At 46.1% G+C, this 17,396-nt stretch overlaps 1 protein-coding gene and 1 long non-coding RNA gene across 10 annotated transcripts in view; both read left to right on the top strand.

Moving 5' to 3' along the window:
- TACC1 (transforming acidic coiled-coil containing protein 1) overlaps positions 1–10,092 on the top strand; it is a 78,104-nt gene extending 68,012 nt beyond the window's left edge. For 7 of the 9 annotated variants that reach the window (XM_043503129.1, XM_043503131.1, XM_043503130.1 and 4 more), the window contains 7 exons: positions 3,444–3,581; positions 4,682–4,758; positions 5,411–5,454; positions 6,066–6,226; positions 7,467–7,573; positions 8,664–8,784; positions 9,776–10,092. In XM_043503129.1, the coding sequence (XP_043359064.1) occupies positions 3,444–3,581; positions 4,682–4,758; positions 5,411–5,454; positions 6,066–6,226; positions 7,467–7,573; positions 8,664–8,784; positions 9,776–9,844 (717 nt within the window). In that variant the 3' untranslated portion in view covers positions 9,845–10,092. The remainder of the gene's footprint in view (positions 1–3,443; positions 3,582–4,681; positions 4,759–5,410; positions 5,455–6,065; positions 6,227–7,466; positions 7,574–8,663; positions 8,785–9,775) is intronic. The other 2 variants (XM_038384858.2, XM_038384859.2) reach the window with 1 other exon arrangement.
- A 390-nt stretch (positions 10,093–10,482) lies between these two features.
- Positions 10,483–15,466, top strand: LOC122457561. The gene is made up of 2 exons (XR_006277152.1): positions 10,483–12,922; positions 14,756–15,466. It is a non-coding gene; the product is annotated as an uncharacterized LOC122457561 (long non-coding RNA).
- Positions 15,467–17,396: the final 1,930 nt, after the last annotated feature.

Below are 17,396 nucleotides of genomic sequence, written 5' to 3'. Positions count from 1 at the left end.
CAGCCTCACAGTGGTGAGAAGTCTTTCTGAAAGCACCTCAGGAGAAGCTGCTTTGGGAGCTAATGTATTTAAAATTGTGAACTGGGGATTTAACCAATCCTGATTTCACAGCAGCCCCTGAAGTGCACTCTAGAGAGAGGCCTTCCTTCTGTGCTTGCAGCCTGAAGCCTTGTCCAGGCAGGCGGATGGGATGATGCTGGAATAGGAAGGTAGGCGAGGACAGGCAGGGGCACACGAACAGTCGGCAGAAGGGACGGTACTTTGTACACCCAGGAATTTCGACAGGTGGGAGTATGAGCCACACGTGGTCAGGAGTGAGTGATGGACAAGTGGATGGTCATGGTCCCCAGAGTCAGATGGGCAGGGGAGACGTATGCAGATACTGTCGGAGCATTTTTAAGATGCCCAGATATGAAACTTTACAACTGGAATGAAGTGGAAGAGAAGTCGAGGGACGGAGCCCAGCCCAGTGACAAGGGAGAGTCTTGTCCCCATCACGTGGAATCCTGTGGCTCCCGCCGGTGAAGAGCAGGCAATGCAGCCCGACAGCCGCAGTAACTCTCCCCAGGGACAGACGGTGGCTGTGAGATGCTAGCAGTGACAGCTGCTGTGTTTGCCTGTGGACCGTCTTTGTGTCCTTGCCAGCTGCCTTCCCATTGCCATGTGCTTGGGGAGAGTTGGCATGTAGTATCATGCTCTTGTGGACTCTCTTAGACCGGCAGTGTAATCCCCTTGCAACATGAATTGAATTTGTGTTGCAAGAGGTTCTTTTAAAAGCTGGTGGGAAGCTGCCAGACATGCCCCTCAATGCACAGGTAGTCTTCTGTCCCGATGGGCTGCATGCACGGCCCCCTCGCACTGCATGCGTGGCTCCCTCTGCTAGGCGATGCATGGAGCTTACGTGGTCTCGAGCCTTGGACTGGCCTGTAGCGTGCCGCTGCAGTGTCTGCCCCTGGGGCTGCCGGGGATGGGAGAAGAGAGGAAAAGCGAGCAACAGAAAACACAGACAGGTGGAGTGAATAAAAATCCTGTGCCTCTCTGGAACCAATCACAGTGAATAGCGATGGGGAAGTGAGCTCTCTCGCCCTATAGAAAAGGGCCCCAAACTCTGCTTCTGGAAGCCAGCTCGATCGCTCCCTCCCTACAACCAGGATGGTGTCCACCGAAATGGGGAGGCGATCACACAGCCTTGGTGAGACAGAGAGCACTGCTGCTGCCAGTGAAACGCCGTGTACTCTCGTCAGTCGCTCTGTGTCCTGCTCTTTCAGCCTCGTGCCCAGCAGCACTGTTGGGAGCCAGGCAGCAGTGTCGGAGCAGTGACCGGCGTGCAGATAAAATCCCTTCCCTACTGCAGCAGAGCTGTGGGCAAGGGGACGTGCTACGCCAGCTCAGCTCCACGCAGCTGGGACAGCTCAGAGAGGAAGGTGGCAGGCAGAGGACAATGAGATTAACGCCAGCAGCTGGCTCAGCTTCCCTGGGACAGGTTTAACTACCCTAAGCCTCCCAAGGACGCAAAGCAAGGGGAAGGTACATGCTTTCGGGGGGATTCCCAGCTCAGGTCTCCAGAGCCCTGCAGCTGTTCTAACGGTTCGGTGGAGTGCATTAGTCGGTACAGGGAGGCTCAAGGGTGGACATGGGCATGCAGGGCTCAGGGGGGTATTTTGGGCCACACTAGAGGGAGACCCTCCACTCAGCCAGACAAGTCATGGTCAGTGTCCAGGGCAGCTTGTTTCTTCCTTGGAACTGGGAGCTTGGCAGGAAGTGGGAGCGGCTGATTCTGGGATGGGAGAACATGGGGGATTGTGACTTGCCGAATGCTCAGGAGCATGTGCCCTAGTGTCAGGTGTCCTCAGGGAGTCTCCAAGCTACGCCCCGAGCTGTTAGTCCCAGGGAGCTCCTCTGTTGGTGCACTGCATGGGCCTGGTCAGGGGTGGCGTTAAAGAGAGATTTTCCACCGGCACCAGCTTGCGGTCTAAGAGCATTCGTGCTGAGAGCAGCCACCGCGCCCATTCCTGGGCTGTGTTCACTCACCTGTCACTGTGCTGCACGATAAGAACTTTCACCCTCACAAACCAAGCAAGATTCTGTGTCTGGCTTGGTCCTGAGAAACACTAGAATTTACTGCTCAGAGACAGGGTGTTTTTCATTTACAAAACACTGCACAAATGTTGACTCGCTCCTCAGTATAACGCTTCTCTGTTTATGGCCTGTGGCCAAGCAGCTAACTGGGAAGCGAGTGTAGCTAGGATTAGTGGCATAAAATTAAGAAAAGGACATTTTAGGAGACTAGATAGAAGTTCTCCCTGGCAAGAGAGACTTTTGGTTTTCATGGGGTCTGTTCCGGATGAGGCTGCTTTGAGTAGTTGGTCAGAGAATATGCAGCAAGCGTTCCAGAGAACACAGACAGTAACGGCCCTACCCAATGACCTCCTGCTCTAAGGAAGCGTGTTAAATACCCTGCTGGCCAAAGGGAAGGGGATGGTGATCTGTGCCCAATCAGGAGGCAATGACTGGACCCTGTCTGCACAGAGGTGTCAGCTAGATGCCTGCTCTGCGGAGACAATCAGCACTGCTCCCTGCATGAAGGCTGACCCTAGAACCACTTGTGAAGCCCAGCAAAACAACCCAGGCTGAGCAAACGTCTATACAACTGCTGCCGGCTGTAGCAAATCCTGCATTAAATGGGAGGTGACTGGCACAGGATACGCTGTCCCCTGCAGCCCTGACATAGGCTGCTGCAATTAACAACACTTAGCAAAGCTCACGTGCCTGGAGCTGTTTTAATGGGTAGCAGCACGGGATCGTGATGGTATTGTGGGATCTGGCTCAGGCAGCATCTTCATTAGAAACTGTCTGATATAGGCGCTGGGAAATGGGCTTTCTATCATTTCTACGTTTGGTTTAAATGTAGCATCCTATTCAGGACTCAAAGTTTATTGGATTTCTAAGGGGTGGTAGCCTAGAGACAGAGGCCAGGCTGACCTGGAAGGGACTCAAACCTTTGCCCGTCAGGTGCATTAGAAAGAGACTTCCCTTGAGGCCTGTTTTCCTTTCACCATGCACAGATCCTGTGCCTGCTCCTCCTAGAGTATGCATCCAGAGGCGGACACCCCCCCACTCTCCCATGGAAGCTGCATTTTCAAGTGACTTTCGAGGGAACCACTCATCCAGCCTCAACTGAGGGTGGAACTGGCTCAATAGACAATGAGACCTGAAGGAGACTGGGCGTCACCGGAGTGATAGGGCTTGTACCCAGATCAGACACTGCACTGTTTCCTTCCCACAATGGAGACGGGCCTCTGAATTATCAATGTACAAATACAGGATGGGTGGGCGCCTGGAGGAAGGACTTTAGAATGTGGAGACAAACCCCAAATACGGGCAGTTGGGCAGAAAAGCTGCAGATCGAATGTATCATTGAGCAGTAATTCTTGTCACCGCAGGGCGATTCTGGACTGTGCTCAAAGGACAAAGCCTCTGGGGCCATGACGACCAGAGCGAGTGGAAGTGAAAGTCCTCTGGAAAGCATTTGCCTCAGTGAATCTGACAAAACAGCCGTGCTCACTTTAATAAGAGAGGAGGTAATGGTGACTCAGCACTGTCAGGGCTGGTGCCTGCTCAGGGCAGTAAAATGTGTACACCCAGAGCAGGAATTCATCTCAGTCCATGTTTGTGAAGCAGCCAGCACCAGGAGGCCCTGATCTCCATTGGAGCCTCTAGGGACTGCCACATACTAATAATATAACCTCTGCTGCCCCACTTGCACCACATCACAGGTGTATACAGGATGTGGGAGCTAGCCTCCCAGAGAGGCAGAGATGCTGCAGGGTGACATTCTCAGTGGTCACGGTGGGGCAGGGGATGGATAATTCATAGGTTTATAGAGTTTAAGGCTAGAAGGGAACAGTAGAGCTAGTCTGACCTCCTGTATAGCACAGTCCATTACAATTTCACCCCATTACCCTCTATTGAGCCCAGAATCTTGTGACTGGCTAAAGCACACCTTCCAGAAAGGCATCCAGTCTGGATTTTAAATCATCAAGCGCTGGAGAATCTTTGTAGTTTGTAATCTTTCTGTTCCTCTTGGGTCCCCTCCTACTGTTTGGCCAGCAATTCTTCTAGCATGCGGAAGGTGCCTGCAAAGAAGATAGCAGCAAATCCCTCCCATTCTCACACTTCCATCATCTTGTGGCAAAAGTGAGACTCCAAAAGGGGAGAGTTTTATAGCCATGAATTTACCTAAGATCTGCACATACATAAAACACCCCCGGCTGAGCACCTGTGTTGATATACGATGGCAGGCTTTGGGGCAATCATCTCCTCATGCTTCAAGTTTGCCACTTAAAATTATTTTTCAAGTGGCATAAGCGTGTAATTTTCAGCAGAAATGCTTCATAAATGTTTGCAATTAGAGGCTCTGAACGTTTTGAGCCAGCACTGGAATCTAGATTAAATCTTTGCCCATTGCTGATAATCTTCTAAAGAGCTTTCTTCAGCTAATATCAAAATGTTAGGGGTTTGCATTGCTAGTGATTGGATTTAATGTCTCTGACTATACAGCATTCCCAGTTCACAGTCTGAAGCTGAGGTTCAGTTGTAGGGCTCCACATCCCGGAAGACAGCCCATGAATGCCTGGGGGTGGAGAGTTAGAGTTTGCATTTTGTTTCCTTTACAATGTAGATAATCACTAAGGAGATCGAAGCAAATGAATGGAAGAAAAAATATGAAGAGAGCCGACAAGAAGTCTTGGAAATGAGGTAAAAATCTGAGCAATTAGGTGTTCACCCCCCTTGTTATCCTCTAGCATTTCCACACAGAGCTACAGATCAAATCACGCCTGACTCTTAGGGGACTTTCCCTGCAGCTACTGGGGTATATTGGAGCAAAGCTGTTGATTTTAGGCTGCTGAATTGCTTGGTACTGAAATGCTGCTCATGCTTCTCTTCTTTTGTGACTCTTGTGGTTTAGTTAGCTTTGATGGTAATAAGATAACATGGATAGCCATGCTCAGGATGGAATATGTTACAAGCCATGAGCTCATCATGCTCAGACTGTAACAAGTCTGTCATTTTCTTTTCAGCAAGAGTAAAATCCTATTAACTGTGCATGTCTGAGAGCCCAGGGGAAGGCCAGGTCAGCTGGGTGGAAGCTGAAGGCAGATATTACTGGAGAAGAGAGGAGGAGGTTGAGAGGAATCAGAACTATAATCTAGACTGTGACTATACATATAGTTTCAGACTGTGCACACAGGCTGCCTCTGGAACTGGCTGGTGTCATTTCGTTTCCCAAAGCCTTAAGAAGTGTGCTTGGCAACAATGTACCAGCTTCAGTTTGCCAGCAACAGAGCTTCACAGATAAAAACAAAACCCCAGACTGTGTGTAAATGTCTCCTGTCCCCTTTCGTTCTAGGAAAATCGTGGCTGAATATGAAAAGACCATTGCCCAGATGATAGGTAAGGTCTTTCTGGGTGGCAGTAGTCACTAGCATAAGGAAGTTGGTGGCCTCGGGGTGGCTTGTGGAATGCTGATCACAGTAACAACACGGAAAAAAATGGACCCAGTTTCATCAGCTTCCCCTAGTTCAGTGCCCATCTGCTGTTACAACCAGGACTGGCCTCCGTAAGGAGCGTGCAGCAGAATCCCTTATTCCCGCTCCACCACCTGCCCTGACCAGCTTCTCTCCGTCCTGACAAATGACGGTGAGGTTTTCTAAGTGGGAGGTTCCACGTGTTCCCATAGCCCTGATGTTCCTCTCCATTAGACACCCCCACACACACACTCCCCGGCTTTGCACCGCGACGATGTATGGTCCAGCCAAGGTAGGCTGACAGACTCTCCCCTGGAAGAGCCATCAGCAACATCCCAGGTTGGCCAGTGAGGATCGCTGCAGTGATGCCAGCGGTGCTTTCATCCCTGCTTGCTCCTGAGAGTCCCTCCCTTTGGAATCCAAGCCAGGGCTGTCATGTGGCAATCTGGAGCAATAACCCCGGGGCTGTGGCTGCAACAGTCTCCATTTCAGAAAAGGAGAGTTTTGATGTAAATATAATTTGCTTCTAATTCACAGAAGATGAACAGAGGACAAACTTGGCCTCCCAGAAGAGTCTGCAGCAGCTCACAATGGAAAAGGAACAGGCCCTGGCAGACCTGAACTCTGTAGAAAGGTCCCTGTCGGATCTGTTTCGGAGATACGAGAACCTGAAGGGCATTCTGGAAGGGTTTAAGAAGGTCCTTTACTCTCTTGGTCTTTCCTCTTCCTTGTTGTACCTCCTTTGCTACCTGTGTGATGTCCTGTCCAATGGTTTCTGGGGTTATAAGGGGTTATAGAAGCACACAGGATATTACTGTTTCTTGTCCAATACTTGTGGCACCTTAGAGACTAACAAATTTATTTGAGCATAAGCTTTCATGAGCTACAGCTCACTTCATCAGATGCATTTGGTGGAACGATGAAGTGAGCTGTAGCTCACGAAAGCTTATGCTCAAATAAATTTGTTAGTCTCTAAGGTGCCACAAGTACTCCTTTTCTTTTTGCGAATACAGACTAACACGGCTGCTACTCTGAAACTTGTCCAATACTGTTCTGGTCATCTTATGTCCTCAACGCCTCTTTGAATCAATGTTCCTCGGTAGAGTTGGGCAAATAACAGATTTCTCAATACACTGGCAAGGCCAAGATTTCTTGGGGAGGGGAGGACGGAATTGTTTTGGGTCAAACTGAAAATGACATTTTTTGAAATTTTCAGCAAATTAGAAAGTAGCAAAAATTCTTTTCAGGTTGACCAGAATGTTTTGTTTTGATGTGGAACATTTTTTATAATAAAATTAAAGGACATTTCTAAGCTAAAAGTCATTTCAAATAAAAACACCAAGATGGTTTATTTTTAAAATGTTGAAACTAAATGTTTAATTTTTTTCATTTGAAACTGGCAAAATGGACACAAATTTGCAAATTATTTTAATGTCACCAAATCTTCATTTTTCACCAAAAACAAGTCAAAAAATTGCTCTACTCCTTGCCCTCAGTTGAAGGTTGTTTCTGGTGCTCGCGTTTATATGTCAACATTGTGATGAATAAGCAGGGTACCTGTGTTGGCTGTAAATGTCACAGGAAGCCAGAGATGAGAGGTGCTGGAGCTGTTCGCAGCAGGGAGCCTGTTCCTCTTTATAGATTTTACAGTCACGTTCTCCTTGTACTCTGTGAACAATAGACATCAGAAGTAGCAGAGGGATCCAAGCAAAGGGCTGGAGCAAAGGCAAGGCATTATTAAAACATTGGGTCTGACTCCTGTTTACATTATCAGAGTGGTGTAAAAAGGTCATAGCATAAATGAGCACTCTGTCAGAAGAATAAAAAAATACTTCCAAGTTGTGAACCTCAATTTCATCTGGGTGTTAGTTTTGTAGTTGTGACATGCTCAACTCCATTTCAAATTAGTCACCATTGTTTTGCAATTTTTTCTTCCAGAATGAAGAAGCTTTGAAAAAATGTGCTCAGGATTATTTAGCCCGGGTCAAACAGGAAGAACAGCGGTATCAAGCCCTGAAAATCCATGCAGAAGAAAAATTAGACAAGTAAGAATCCCAGATGTGGGCTCTGCAGAATGAAGACTGAGTCAGGAACTTTGGGAGAAACAAGAATGAGTTTTAATTTCAGTCTTTCAGCCAGGGTTATAAATAAAAAATTAGATTCATACCAGAGTCTTTGAAAGAATCTGTAACCTTGAGAAGGGTCCTGCTCATTGTTTAGAGGAATTTGAACTCCTGCAGGCTAAAGCAATCTGCATAACAGAGTTTGCAAATCTACCGTTCTATATCATTTGTGCTTTTATAGTGAGGTGGCCTGGATGATACTGTACTCTTTTATAATATTTGAGATTGTGAGTTAAGAATGGTTATAAAGCTGCCAGTTATTTACAATATTATTGGCAATTATTTTAATGAGATACCCTTACTACTTAAAGTGTTATCAAGGGGCAGCATGTGCTTACTGGCTTTCCTAAAGTCCGGAGGCAGAGAATATCAGGAACACTGGGGCCTCTTGGTCTTAAAGCAGGAAGGCAGAGAATCCCTACCCATCACTCAGGGCTTGGCTACATGAGAAAATAGCACTGGTTTGACTTAAGGTGTGAATTTAAACTGATGTAGTTACACCAGTCAAACCCCTGTGTTGACAGTCTGATTTTGGTATAAGGAGCTTATTTTGGTTCATCTTAAACCTGTTGCAATTGACTTAAGATACCCCAAGAAAAGCTGCTCTGAAACTGAAAGCAGTGTGTCCACACAGTGGTTTGCCGCATCTTAAATAAACCAGTTTAAAAGCCAATTTAAGTTAAACCATTGCAACTTCCCCATGTAGACACAGCCTCAGAATCAATATGTGGACACACTGCTTTCAGTTTCAGAGTAACTTTTCTTAAGCATGTTTCTTAAGCAGTTTCAGAGCAACTTTTCATAAGCATGGAGGAGAACTGGAGCCAGCCCAGCAACTGCAGCTGTTACTGGCTACTTTAATAGGTGACTTTATCCTTTGCTCTGTTAGGCATTTAGATAACTGCACGCTGTGGCACTGTGTAATGATACTCTGTTGGGCGGTGGCCAATGCAATAAATATTCTCTCTCTCTCTCTCTCTCTCTCTCTCTCTCTCTCTAAACCCCAATGCAGAGCCAATGAAGAAATTGCTCAGGTGCGCACAAAAGCAAAAGCTGAAAGTGCAGCTCTCCATGCTGGGCTGCGCAAAGAGCAGATGAAGGTGGAGTCGCTGGAGAGAGCCCTCCAACAGAAGGTAAAGGCCCTTCGGGCACCGCCCCCGTTGTTGGTTTAGCTATTGATTTCAGTGGAAACAGTTGCCATTAAAGTGTCTCCTATTGATCTTGGGATCATTCCTCAGATCATAGCCGGCGTGAGAGAGAGGGTCTCAGAAAAGCGAGCCAGGCAGAGTGAGGAGGGGAGGAATATAAATTCTGTTCTTTAAATCTCTGCCTCTTATCCACTTACCATCACACTGAAATATTGCTGTGGCTATTGGGAACAGCTGCATTTCAAGCTGCACTATCCACTTGGGAACATGAAATCCAGACGATAAATGATACCGGGGTGTCTCCTTGCGGCTGTTAAACCCCCACGCACCGTGGAATGTGTGTCCCAGCTGATACTCGCCTTGAGCTGTATCAGGAGTGTGCTCCTAGACAGGTACCTGGGCTTGTGGGCAGTTATACAGAGCTGGAGAGCGATAGCTTGTGATTAGGATCCCCCAGCATCAGCCTATACAGCAGATCCTGCAGGACTATCGTGGAATGCAGATTCCTGGCATCATTCTAGGGAGCAGATCTCCTGGGGATCAGCGCGGATAGTGAATCTCTTTTTCTACATGCTTCTCTGCCGTTCACTCATCTGGCACATGCCAGAGGGCCTGCATACTACACGGATAGCTGCTTTAGAAATGATGTGGATGGCGTTACAGAGGGATTAGTAGCCATAATCCTGTTTGCAGAAGTGAATGCCCTGAACTACAATGCCAACTGCAGAGCAGTCTCATTGGCCCCAGCCCGTCGGGCGATAGCACCCCAGGCCCTGCAGAAGGTCAGCAGTAGAAGCAGATTGGCTCTGCCCCTCTTTCCCCCCTTCCCCCGAGGGGCCATGCCTTCCCTTTTATGATGATGATGATTTATTTGTATTACTGGTGGGGAAAGGGGCCGGAATTGATCACTCATTGGTTACACGTGGCCATCGGGGAACTTCAGCTCTTCATCTCCATGTGACCGTTTGTCTTTCAGAACCAAGAAATTGAAGAGTTGACCAAGATCTGTGACGAGCTGATTGCAAAGATGGGAAAGACTGACTGAGCCTCGCCACCCTTTGTCCAACACTCTGCACTTGCCTGTTTTTTTTTTTTTGTAGTGTTGAGCACCTTGCCTTATTCTCCAGGAATAATCTCCCCTGAGCAGAGAAAAGCACATGCGCACAGCTCCCTGCCCCACTTGGCAGCAGGATCCCATCACACCTGAGGCAAAGCTGGTGTCCCAAAGGGTTCTGGTCTGATCGTTTCAAAGGGTTTGCAGCCCCAGGTTTTTAGGGCTCAGCTCAGTTTCTCCTTAATCAGGCAGAACATGTGCATTTCTTTTGGTGTTAGCAGCAGACACATGCCCACCCCTATAGACAGCACCTCAGTCAGGCCTGTGGACACTTTCTGGGGTCCCTTCCTGGCGGCTGGGGAGCTGGTTTGACTTGTATCTGTATGAAAGCTGGGATTTTTATTGGTTACATTCTATTGAGCACCTAACCAGTTGGCATTTTCCTCCTAAAATCAGTGGGGAGGTTCCATCTGTGATGCTAAACCCACACCCAGGTGCAGAGAGCTGACTGTGCAATACTGGTACCTTGAGAAAGAAAGTCATTATGGGGTCTCAGTAGAAGTGTCTGGGATAGGGAGGTAATGATGTTAAAATCAGGGGCATCTGACAGGAAATTCCCCCCCCACACACACACACACACCCCCTGGCGTCCACAGCATGTGGTTTTGATTAACTGGTTAATCCTACAGGTGAAATGATTTTCCTGAAAGTGGTTTGATTAATTTCTGATATGTTTATCCAAGTGTATATTCATGTCACTTGTCATAGCAAGTCCTGATCCCATGCCCTGCCAGCAGCTGGGGAGGGAAGCCCAAGTGTTTCTCTGGGTATGTCTACACTGCAATCTGAGGTGTGATTGCCCCTCAGGTAGACGTAACTGTGCTAGCATGGGTAAAAATAGCAATGTAGATGCAGCAGCATGGGCTTCAGGAATGCACATAGGTACCCTGGTGTGTTTGTACTGCCGTATCTACATTGCTATCTTTAGCCATGTCAGCCTGAGCTGCAGTCACGCCTCAGATTGCAGTGGAGAGGTACCCTTGGTCAGTGCACTTTATTGTCCTTGCACTAGGGCTTTCTGTTCTCTCTCTTCAGCCTTGGTATGTCCTTCCTCACAGCTGTACACCTGGATCTTCTGTCCAGACAGATGTGCATGCATATTTGGTAACATACTTCGTACATCTCCTCTTGGGGTTGTACCACTTCCCCTGTGCTGCCCTCTAGCACCATCATTTCCTGATATTTATAAGTAGTATTTTAATAGTAATTCAAAATATGCAAAGCAAAACTATTTGCTATTGGTTCAAAATGCTGCTGTGAGATTAGAGGAGTGACCTCTCCCTTTGGGGACTGCAGAAGGAAGGGAGCAGACCCTAATTTATGCATATGGTGAAGGTCCTAAAATCCTTTTCTCCAGGTCAATACAAAATGCGATTTAAAATGATGCAAAATGCTCTGGACCATGTCTTGCTCTCAGAAATGCCTTTGCAATTTTACGAATACTAAAAGAATCAGAAACTAGTACAAGCAAAGTCAGCTGCAAACAGCTGTTAAATAAACTCGCAGGTCCAAATGGGCAGGAAACTGAATCATACTAGCTATGCAAGCAAACCACTCAGTGGAACTTTATTTGGACCAATGCAGAATTGCTGAAGCACCTTTCATACTGCAGTAGAGACCCAGAAGTTCTGCAGGGTGACATATATTTAAATGTATGTAGATTGTTTTTGTACCATATGTGGAATGCTGTTGCATGAGCCAACATTAGCAATGAGTTTTACCTGTTTGCACATTGGCAGTGCTTTCTCACCCTGCAGTGTTGCAGCTGGTCTCATCCATGTGGCATTCACTAGGGTGCAGTATTCGTAGCCTGACAGCAGTGATGCTCACAAGCTGTATGAACTGTTCTGTCCATACTAATTTCTCTTGGTCAGGGAATTATGCTTTGGAACCATTTGTCTGAGGTTTTGTGCAAACCAGTCCTTCCCTTCAGACACAGAAATGTAACTCCAGAACAAAACACGGGCTGTGCTAGGCAACAGGTGTGGAGCCAGTGGATCCTATTTTAAAGTGCTGGGTGGATAGTGGTGAAGTATCAAACCAGGGAAGGATTTGCTGTTTTGGAGCTGAGCCCTCGCTAGTGGCAGATGTAAAAGTTTAGCAAACCTTTGGCTGCTACCATTTCATAACAAAATCAAACTATTCTATTTTCTGGTTCCTAACATGGAGCATGCAGAGCACACGTTTTTCTGTTGGAGCCATAGTTCTAAAATGTACTTTATGAAATGTATTCTGTATAGAGATCATTATATTATACATTTAACAAGACCAAGATGGTGACAACTTGCCCCTAGCACATGACGAGCTAATGGGAGCAGTCTAGCATGCCCCCTTTTAAAGTAGTGTCCTTCTGTGCACTGGAGAAGGTCCCTCCGAAATTAGCCCAGGGGTAGTTCCCTTGGTGGGATATGGACTCCCAGCTTTTTTGCGAATATTGAGCTCTCTGTGGTAGCAGGAAAGGAAACCCCCCGTTCCTGTGCTTTTCCCCCATGTGCAGTAGTACACAGCTCTCAAGGATGTTGGTGGGAAAGCTTGGGTCAGATGATCTACAGAGGGAGACGGGTCACCTCTGTCCAGGCAATACGTGAGCCAACCACAGACAAAGGAGAGCATGCGGCCACGAGGCTGCTCTTCTTGTCAACCTCAGTGATCAGCTTACACCAGAGGTAGCCAAATCCAGATGGCTGGATGCTTTAGAACAGATGCCAGAATCTTTTAATTTATTTATTATCATTATTATTGTTCTTCTTAAAATTATTTTCTCTGGAGTCTAGACCTTGACTATACCTTAACCAAGAAATTTTGGACCTTGACAAAAAATAATTGATTGTCCCTGGGTTATACCATAGTTTGGGTGTGGCCAGACTGAAGTAGGATAATTCTCTTTAGCTCACTCGTTTCCAGAATGCACCTAAATCGTGTTGTGATTCTTGAATAATAATAATAAATCTTGACAGGTGGTAGCTAGATGTTACTGCAAGTGGATGACGGCAAATAGATGAATGAAGGGTGATCCCCCAAAGGTTCTGCTTAGGAAAAAAGCCGAACATTGAGATGCAGCTCTGAACCTCTGGGGTCTGCAGATTTGAGAGCAACCATTCTGGGAAGAGCTCGGCATCTCCACTTCCAGCCCCAGCAGGGATGGGTAAAAAGTAGATGAAAAAAAGTTGTGTCAGGAAGGAGAGTTATCAGGTATTTTTCAGGTCCCAAAATAAGTTATTTGTTGTTTTGGGTTAGTTTTGAGTTGGAGGCAAATTTCAGGTTGTTTTTAATTTTATCGGGATCCATTTAACTCTCCCCTAGTAACAATGGGCAAAATTCCAGCACAAGATCCATGCTCCACTCATGTCGCACATTAGGATTGTGGTGAGACTTGAGTGGTACCGAGTGGGCTAGTCCTCTGCACAGGTGTGAATTTCACCCAACGTGCTCGAATTGTTGAGTTTTCAATAAAGCCCTTCATAGACATGATTATAAAAGAGTAGCCAGGATCCTGGGCTGAGCTGCTCTCTGCAAACAGTGTCCATGTTGTAGCAGAGTTTAGATCAGTGGTTCCCAAACTAGGGGCGCCGCTTGTTCAGGGAAAGCCCCTGGCGGGCCAGGCTGGTTTGTTTACCTGCCGCGTCCACAGGTTCGGCCGATCGCAGCTCCCAGTGGCCGCAGTTCACCGTTCTCAGCCAATGGGAGCTGCAGGAAGCGGTGTGGGTCGAGGGACGTGCTGGCCGCCCTTCCTGGAGCCCCCATTGGCCTGGAGCAGCAAATCGCAGCCAGCAGGAGCTGCGATCAGCCAAACCTGCCGACGCGGCAGGTAAACAAACCGGCCCGGCCCTCCAGGGGCTTTCCCTGAACAAGCAGCACCCCTAGTTTGGGAACCTCTGGTTTAGATAGTAACCAAATGGCATTGAAAACCTGCCTGGCAGCTCCAGAACCAAATCTGAGTTTTTGTAAAACATTATTCTACTACCCAATTAGAAAAGCCTAAGAATAAACAAGAGATTGCCACAGAACTGAGAAGAGCTTTCTTAATAAAGCGTGTTTAATAAAAAACCCTTTTATGTTTGAGTTACAGCACAGGTTCTCCTCATCCCCAAAAAAATTCACATAAAAAATTTTAAATTATGTCCATTAGTGCACTCTTCCTTTGTTATGAATCGTCGTTTGATGTGATCTCTGCCCTCAGATATGATGCCCCATTCTATGCTACTCATGTTCACTCCCACCTTTGTTAAGAGAAGCGAAAAGCTGGAAAAGTTTGCTTACTGAGGGCTAAAATCTGGAGATGCCGCGCATTAGGGCTCAGGGAGACTGATTCCTCAAATTGTAGCATGTTTGGAGGGAGTTGTCTCTCTGTGAGGTTTTGCTCTGTTGCTCTGAGATGATGCGTCCTTGCAGAGACGTTTTGATAAACTCCAGAGAACACGGCTCCATAAAATACAGTCACGAGTCTCAGCATCTCTATAGAACTGTAGCTTGCAAATTACAAAGTAAATCTTTAACATACCTCCCACTCCTCCAAAGGTAAGAGAGCTGAAATGCAAGACAATTCTGCAGAGAGCTCCTCCTCTCCCTCAGTAGTAATCTGAGTTGAGAGCATTTTCCCATTTATATCTGTTCCCCAGAGTCAAGTGATTGCACTTTCACTGTGTGTATCATCTGAGTGTTGTTCCATTTCTGTGCCTCTCAGCATGCCCTTAGAATTTGGGCAAATGAGATTCCTAAGGAATGATTTATTAACTATAATATGGTTATAGTTACATATATAATGGTTATAGTTATATATAATGGAAGATGTATGGAACTTTAAATCAGTGAGACTGTTTTATCTTGTATGCTGCTTTATAGTGTACAGACCCAGAAGCAAAGCTTTGGTATAGACTGGCTCATCATCTGTAGACCCTTCTATTCAGGTCTGTAAAGATGCCGCTTCATCTTTTGCCATTCAGTAGCATTTGCAGGAAGATCTGAAAGTTGCTGCTGTTCTCTGTACAGGGAGATAATGGCAATACTCAAGCTTTGCTGAGTAATTTTTACAAGCGTCTTGTGAACACAAAAAACACATCCTTCCCTAATGAACAAGCCAAGATGTATAGCTAATACCTGGAAACTTGCAAATGGCCATGCACCAAATTCAAAGCATGATCTCTCTCTTTTTTTCCAGTAGAATTGCACCATCCCTTTTTACTGTCAAAATTGCCTGGCTGTAAAATTATTAATGTTGCTGTCCACAAGTGTACATTTGCAATAGATCTCTTGTCTGCAGTAAAGTGCCAATTAATGACCATCCTGACTGCAAATCTGTTTCCACTGCATCCCTCGTGCAGTCTCTTCCCTCCCAGAGGCAGGAAGAAGAACTTTTTGCATTGACTACTATCAGGATTGCTTTGTACAGTGTATGTAACTGCCATCTGCATAAATTTTATATGTACAATAATTTCCCTTTTATATGTCAGGTAAATATTTGTAAGAGTTGTACTCACACAAATGAGATTATAATAATGATTACTAATATATTTTTTCCATGTTTCATTGCCTGAATAAAAACTGTATTTACCATTCTTGGATGCTTTTCCTGTATCAGAAATCATGTTCATTGTATATGTATTGAGGACCTGATTCTGACCACATTTACACAGGGGTCGGTGTCACTCCATTGATTTCAATGCAGTTACTCCTGATTTAGACCAGTGCAAGTGTGATCAAAATCAAATCCTGAGACTGGCTTTTATGGACTATAAAATGCACCCAAAATTAATTTAAAAAATGATTAATTTCCAGTGCCCTTAGGTCACGTGCTTGATAGTTTCATACTAATTTGAGGGGATGTTCCCCTTATTTTGTGGGTTCACATGGTGGCATAGACTTTGGGCGGGCTGGCTGCAGAAGGGTGAATAGAGAATTGTCATAGATCAGGAGACAGGATTCAGTTCTAATCCCAGCTCTGACACTGATTCCCTTGATGGACTCAGGTAAATCACTTAACCTCTCCTCTTTAGCTTCTCCATCTGTAAAAAGGCAGATATTTCCCAGCCTGACCGTGGGGTCATGAAGGACAAGGAAGCATCACACAATGTAAATGCTCAGTGTTGATATTCATCACTGATAATCCTCAAGCTGGGAGAGTTTCAAAGTAAATGGAGGTGGGGGATTTGGGAATGGGAGAACTGTGTCCAGGCTGAGCTGTATCAAATGGAAGGAGGTGGGTTCCTTTTTTAGCACTGTAGATCGAGCTTTATCAGAGTTTTAAAAATCCACTGCAACGTCAGTGTTTTCCAGAAGCTGAGAAGCATTCTATACGCAAAAATAAGCGGAACATAGTACTGTGCCCCAGCAGATTGCTTCCATGCTGTATTTCCAGCAGCTCAGTTCACCTTGCCAGGACACAGCTCTCTAAGGGAAGAAGGACATTTCAGTAGTGTGTACAATTGCTGAACTACCCAATGCCCTGCCATTCTGAGTCGTGTACCCCTCATCTCTCCCATCTGAGAAACAACTGGATCCTTTGCATTAGACTTCCCCAGATTGGTAACAAGTCTGTGTAGTTTGCTGGAGCTGGGTAGTAAATCTCGTATGTGCAGCCAGAGCAATGGGGAGGTGCATATTAAATGGATTTAAAAAAATGATCATTGATACTTTTCCTCTCTGTGTGAGGATCCCAGAATGCTTTGGCAAGAGTAGGGCAGTGTCACTGTTCCCCCTTTTCTTTGAACAGGTGGGAAAACTGAGACACAGCCACATTATTTGAGTTTGGCTAAGGTCACAGTGGTACAGGATTAGCTTGTGAGTATTCTGTCTCATAATTGCCTGCATGAACCACTAGACAATGCTGCGTCTTTCGGCATGTGTTATTCTATCCCTTGATCCAGGAGTAACCCCGATAAAGGTAGGGAACCTAGCTTTCAGTTTCTGCCTGTGGGATTGTTTTTCATAGTTATTATAAGAAGTGATTTGGAGATAGACCTCGCTTATCTAAGTGAGCCTGTTTTCACCCATACCTAGTCACTCAAAGGAGAAATCTGAATTGTGCTTTCTAGAGATTAGAAGTGACAGGGACAGGGGTCCTCCTCTAAGCCAGGCATATCATTATCATTTGTCTTTTATATAGTGCTACCTGTACTAGACACTCTGCTGACAGGCATGAAGACAAAGTTTCTGCCCTAAGGAGCTTACGTCTAAATTGATGGAAGAATATTGTGGTCAGGTGCTTTGCTAAAACTGAGGTCCCTCCAAAGCCACCCGTGGTGCATTAAGTAAGTCACTGACTGTTCCTGATTCATTCTTTCACAGGATAAAAAAATCCTTGAAAACTAAGTTATGCCTTGAAATGCCCAGAGTACAGCCTATACTCAACCCTTCCCTGTATGCAGGTCTGGCAGTGCCCTTGGATTCTGCCTCCTCTCCTATGTGGCTAAGAAGGTATTAACCACAGATTGTGCACTAAGTATGTTATCCTTGGACAGCTGAGCCCATCACTCTGGTAGATTAC

The sequence above is a fragment of the Dermochelys coriacea genome, chromosome 26, assembly GCF_009764565.3.
Source record: "Dermochelys coriacea isolate rDerCor1 chromosome 26, rDerCor1.pri.v4, whole genome shotgun sequence".
Lineage (NCBI taxonomy): Eukaryota > Metazoa > Chordata > Testudines > Dermochelyidae > Dermochelys > Dermochelys coriacea.
Note: the sequence above shows the minus strand (reverse complement) of the source record. Positions and strands in the feature narration are given on the sequence as shown.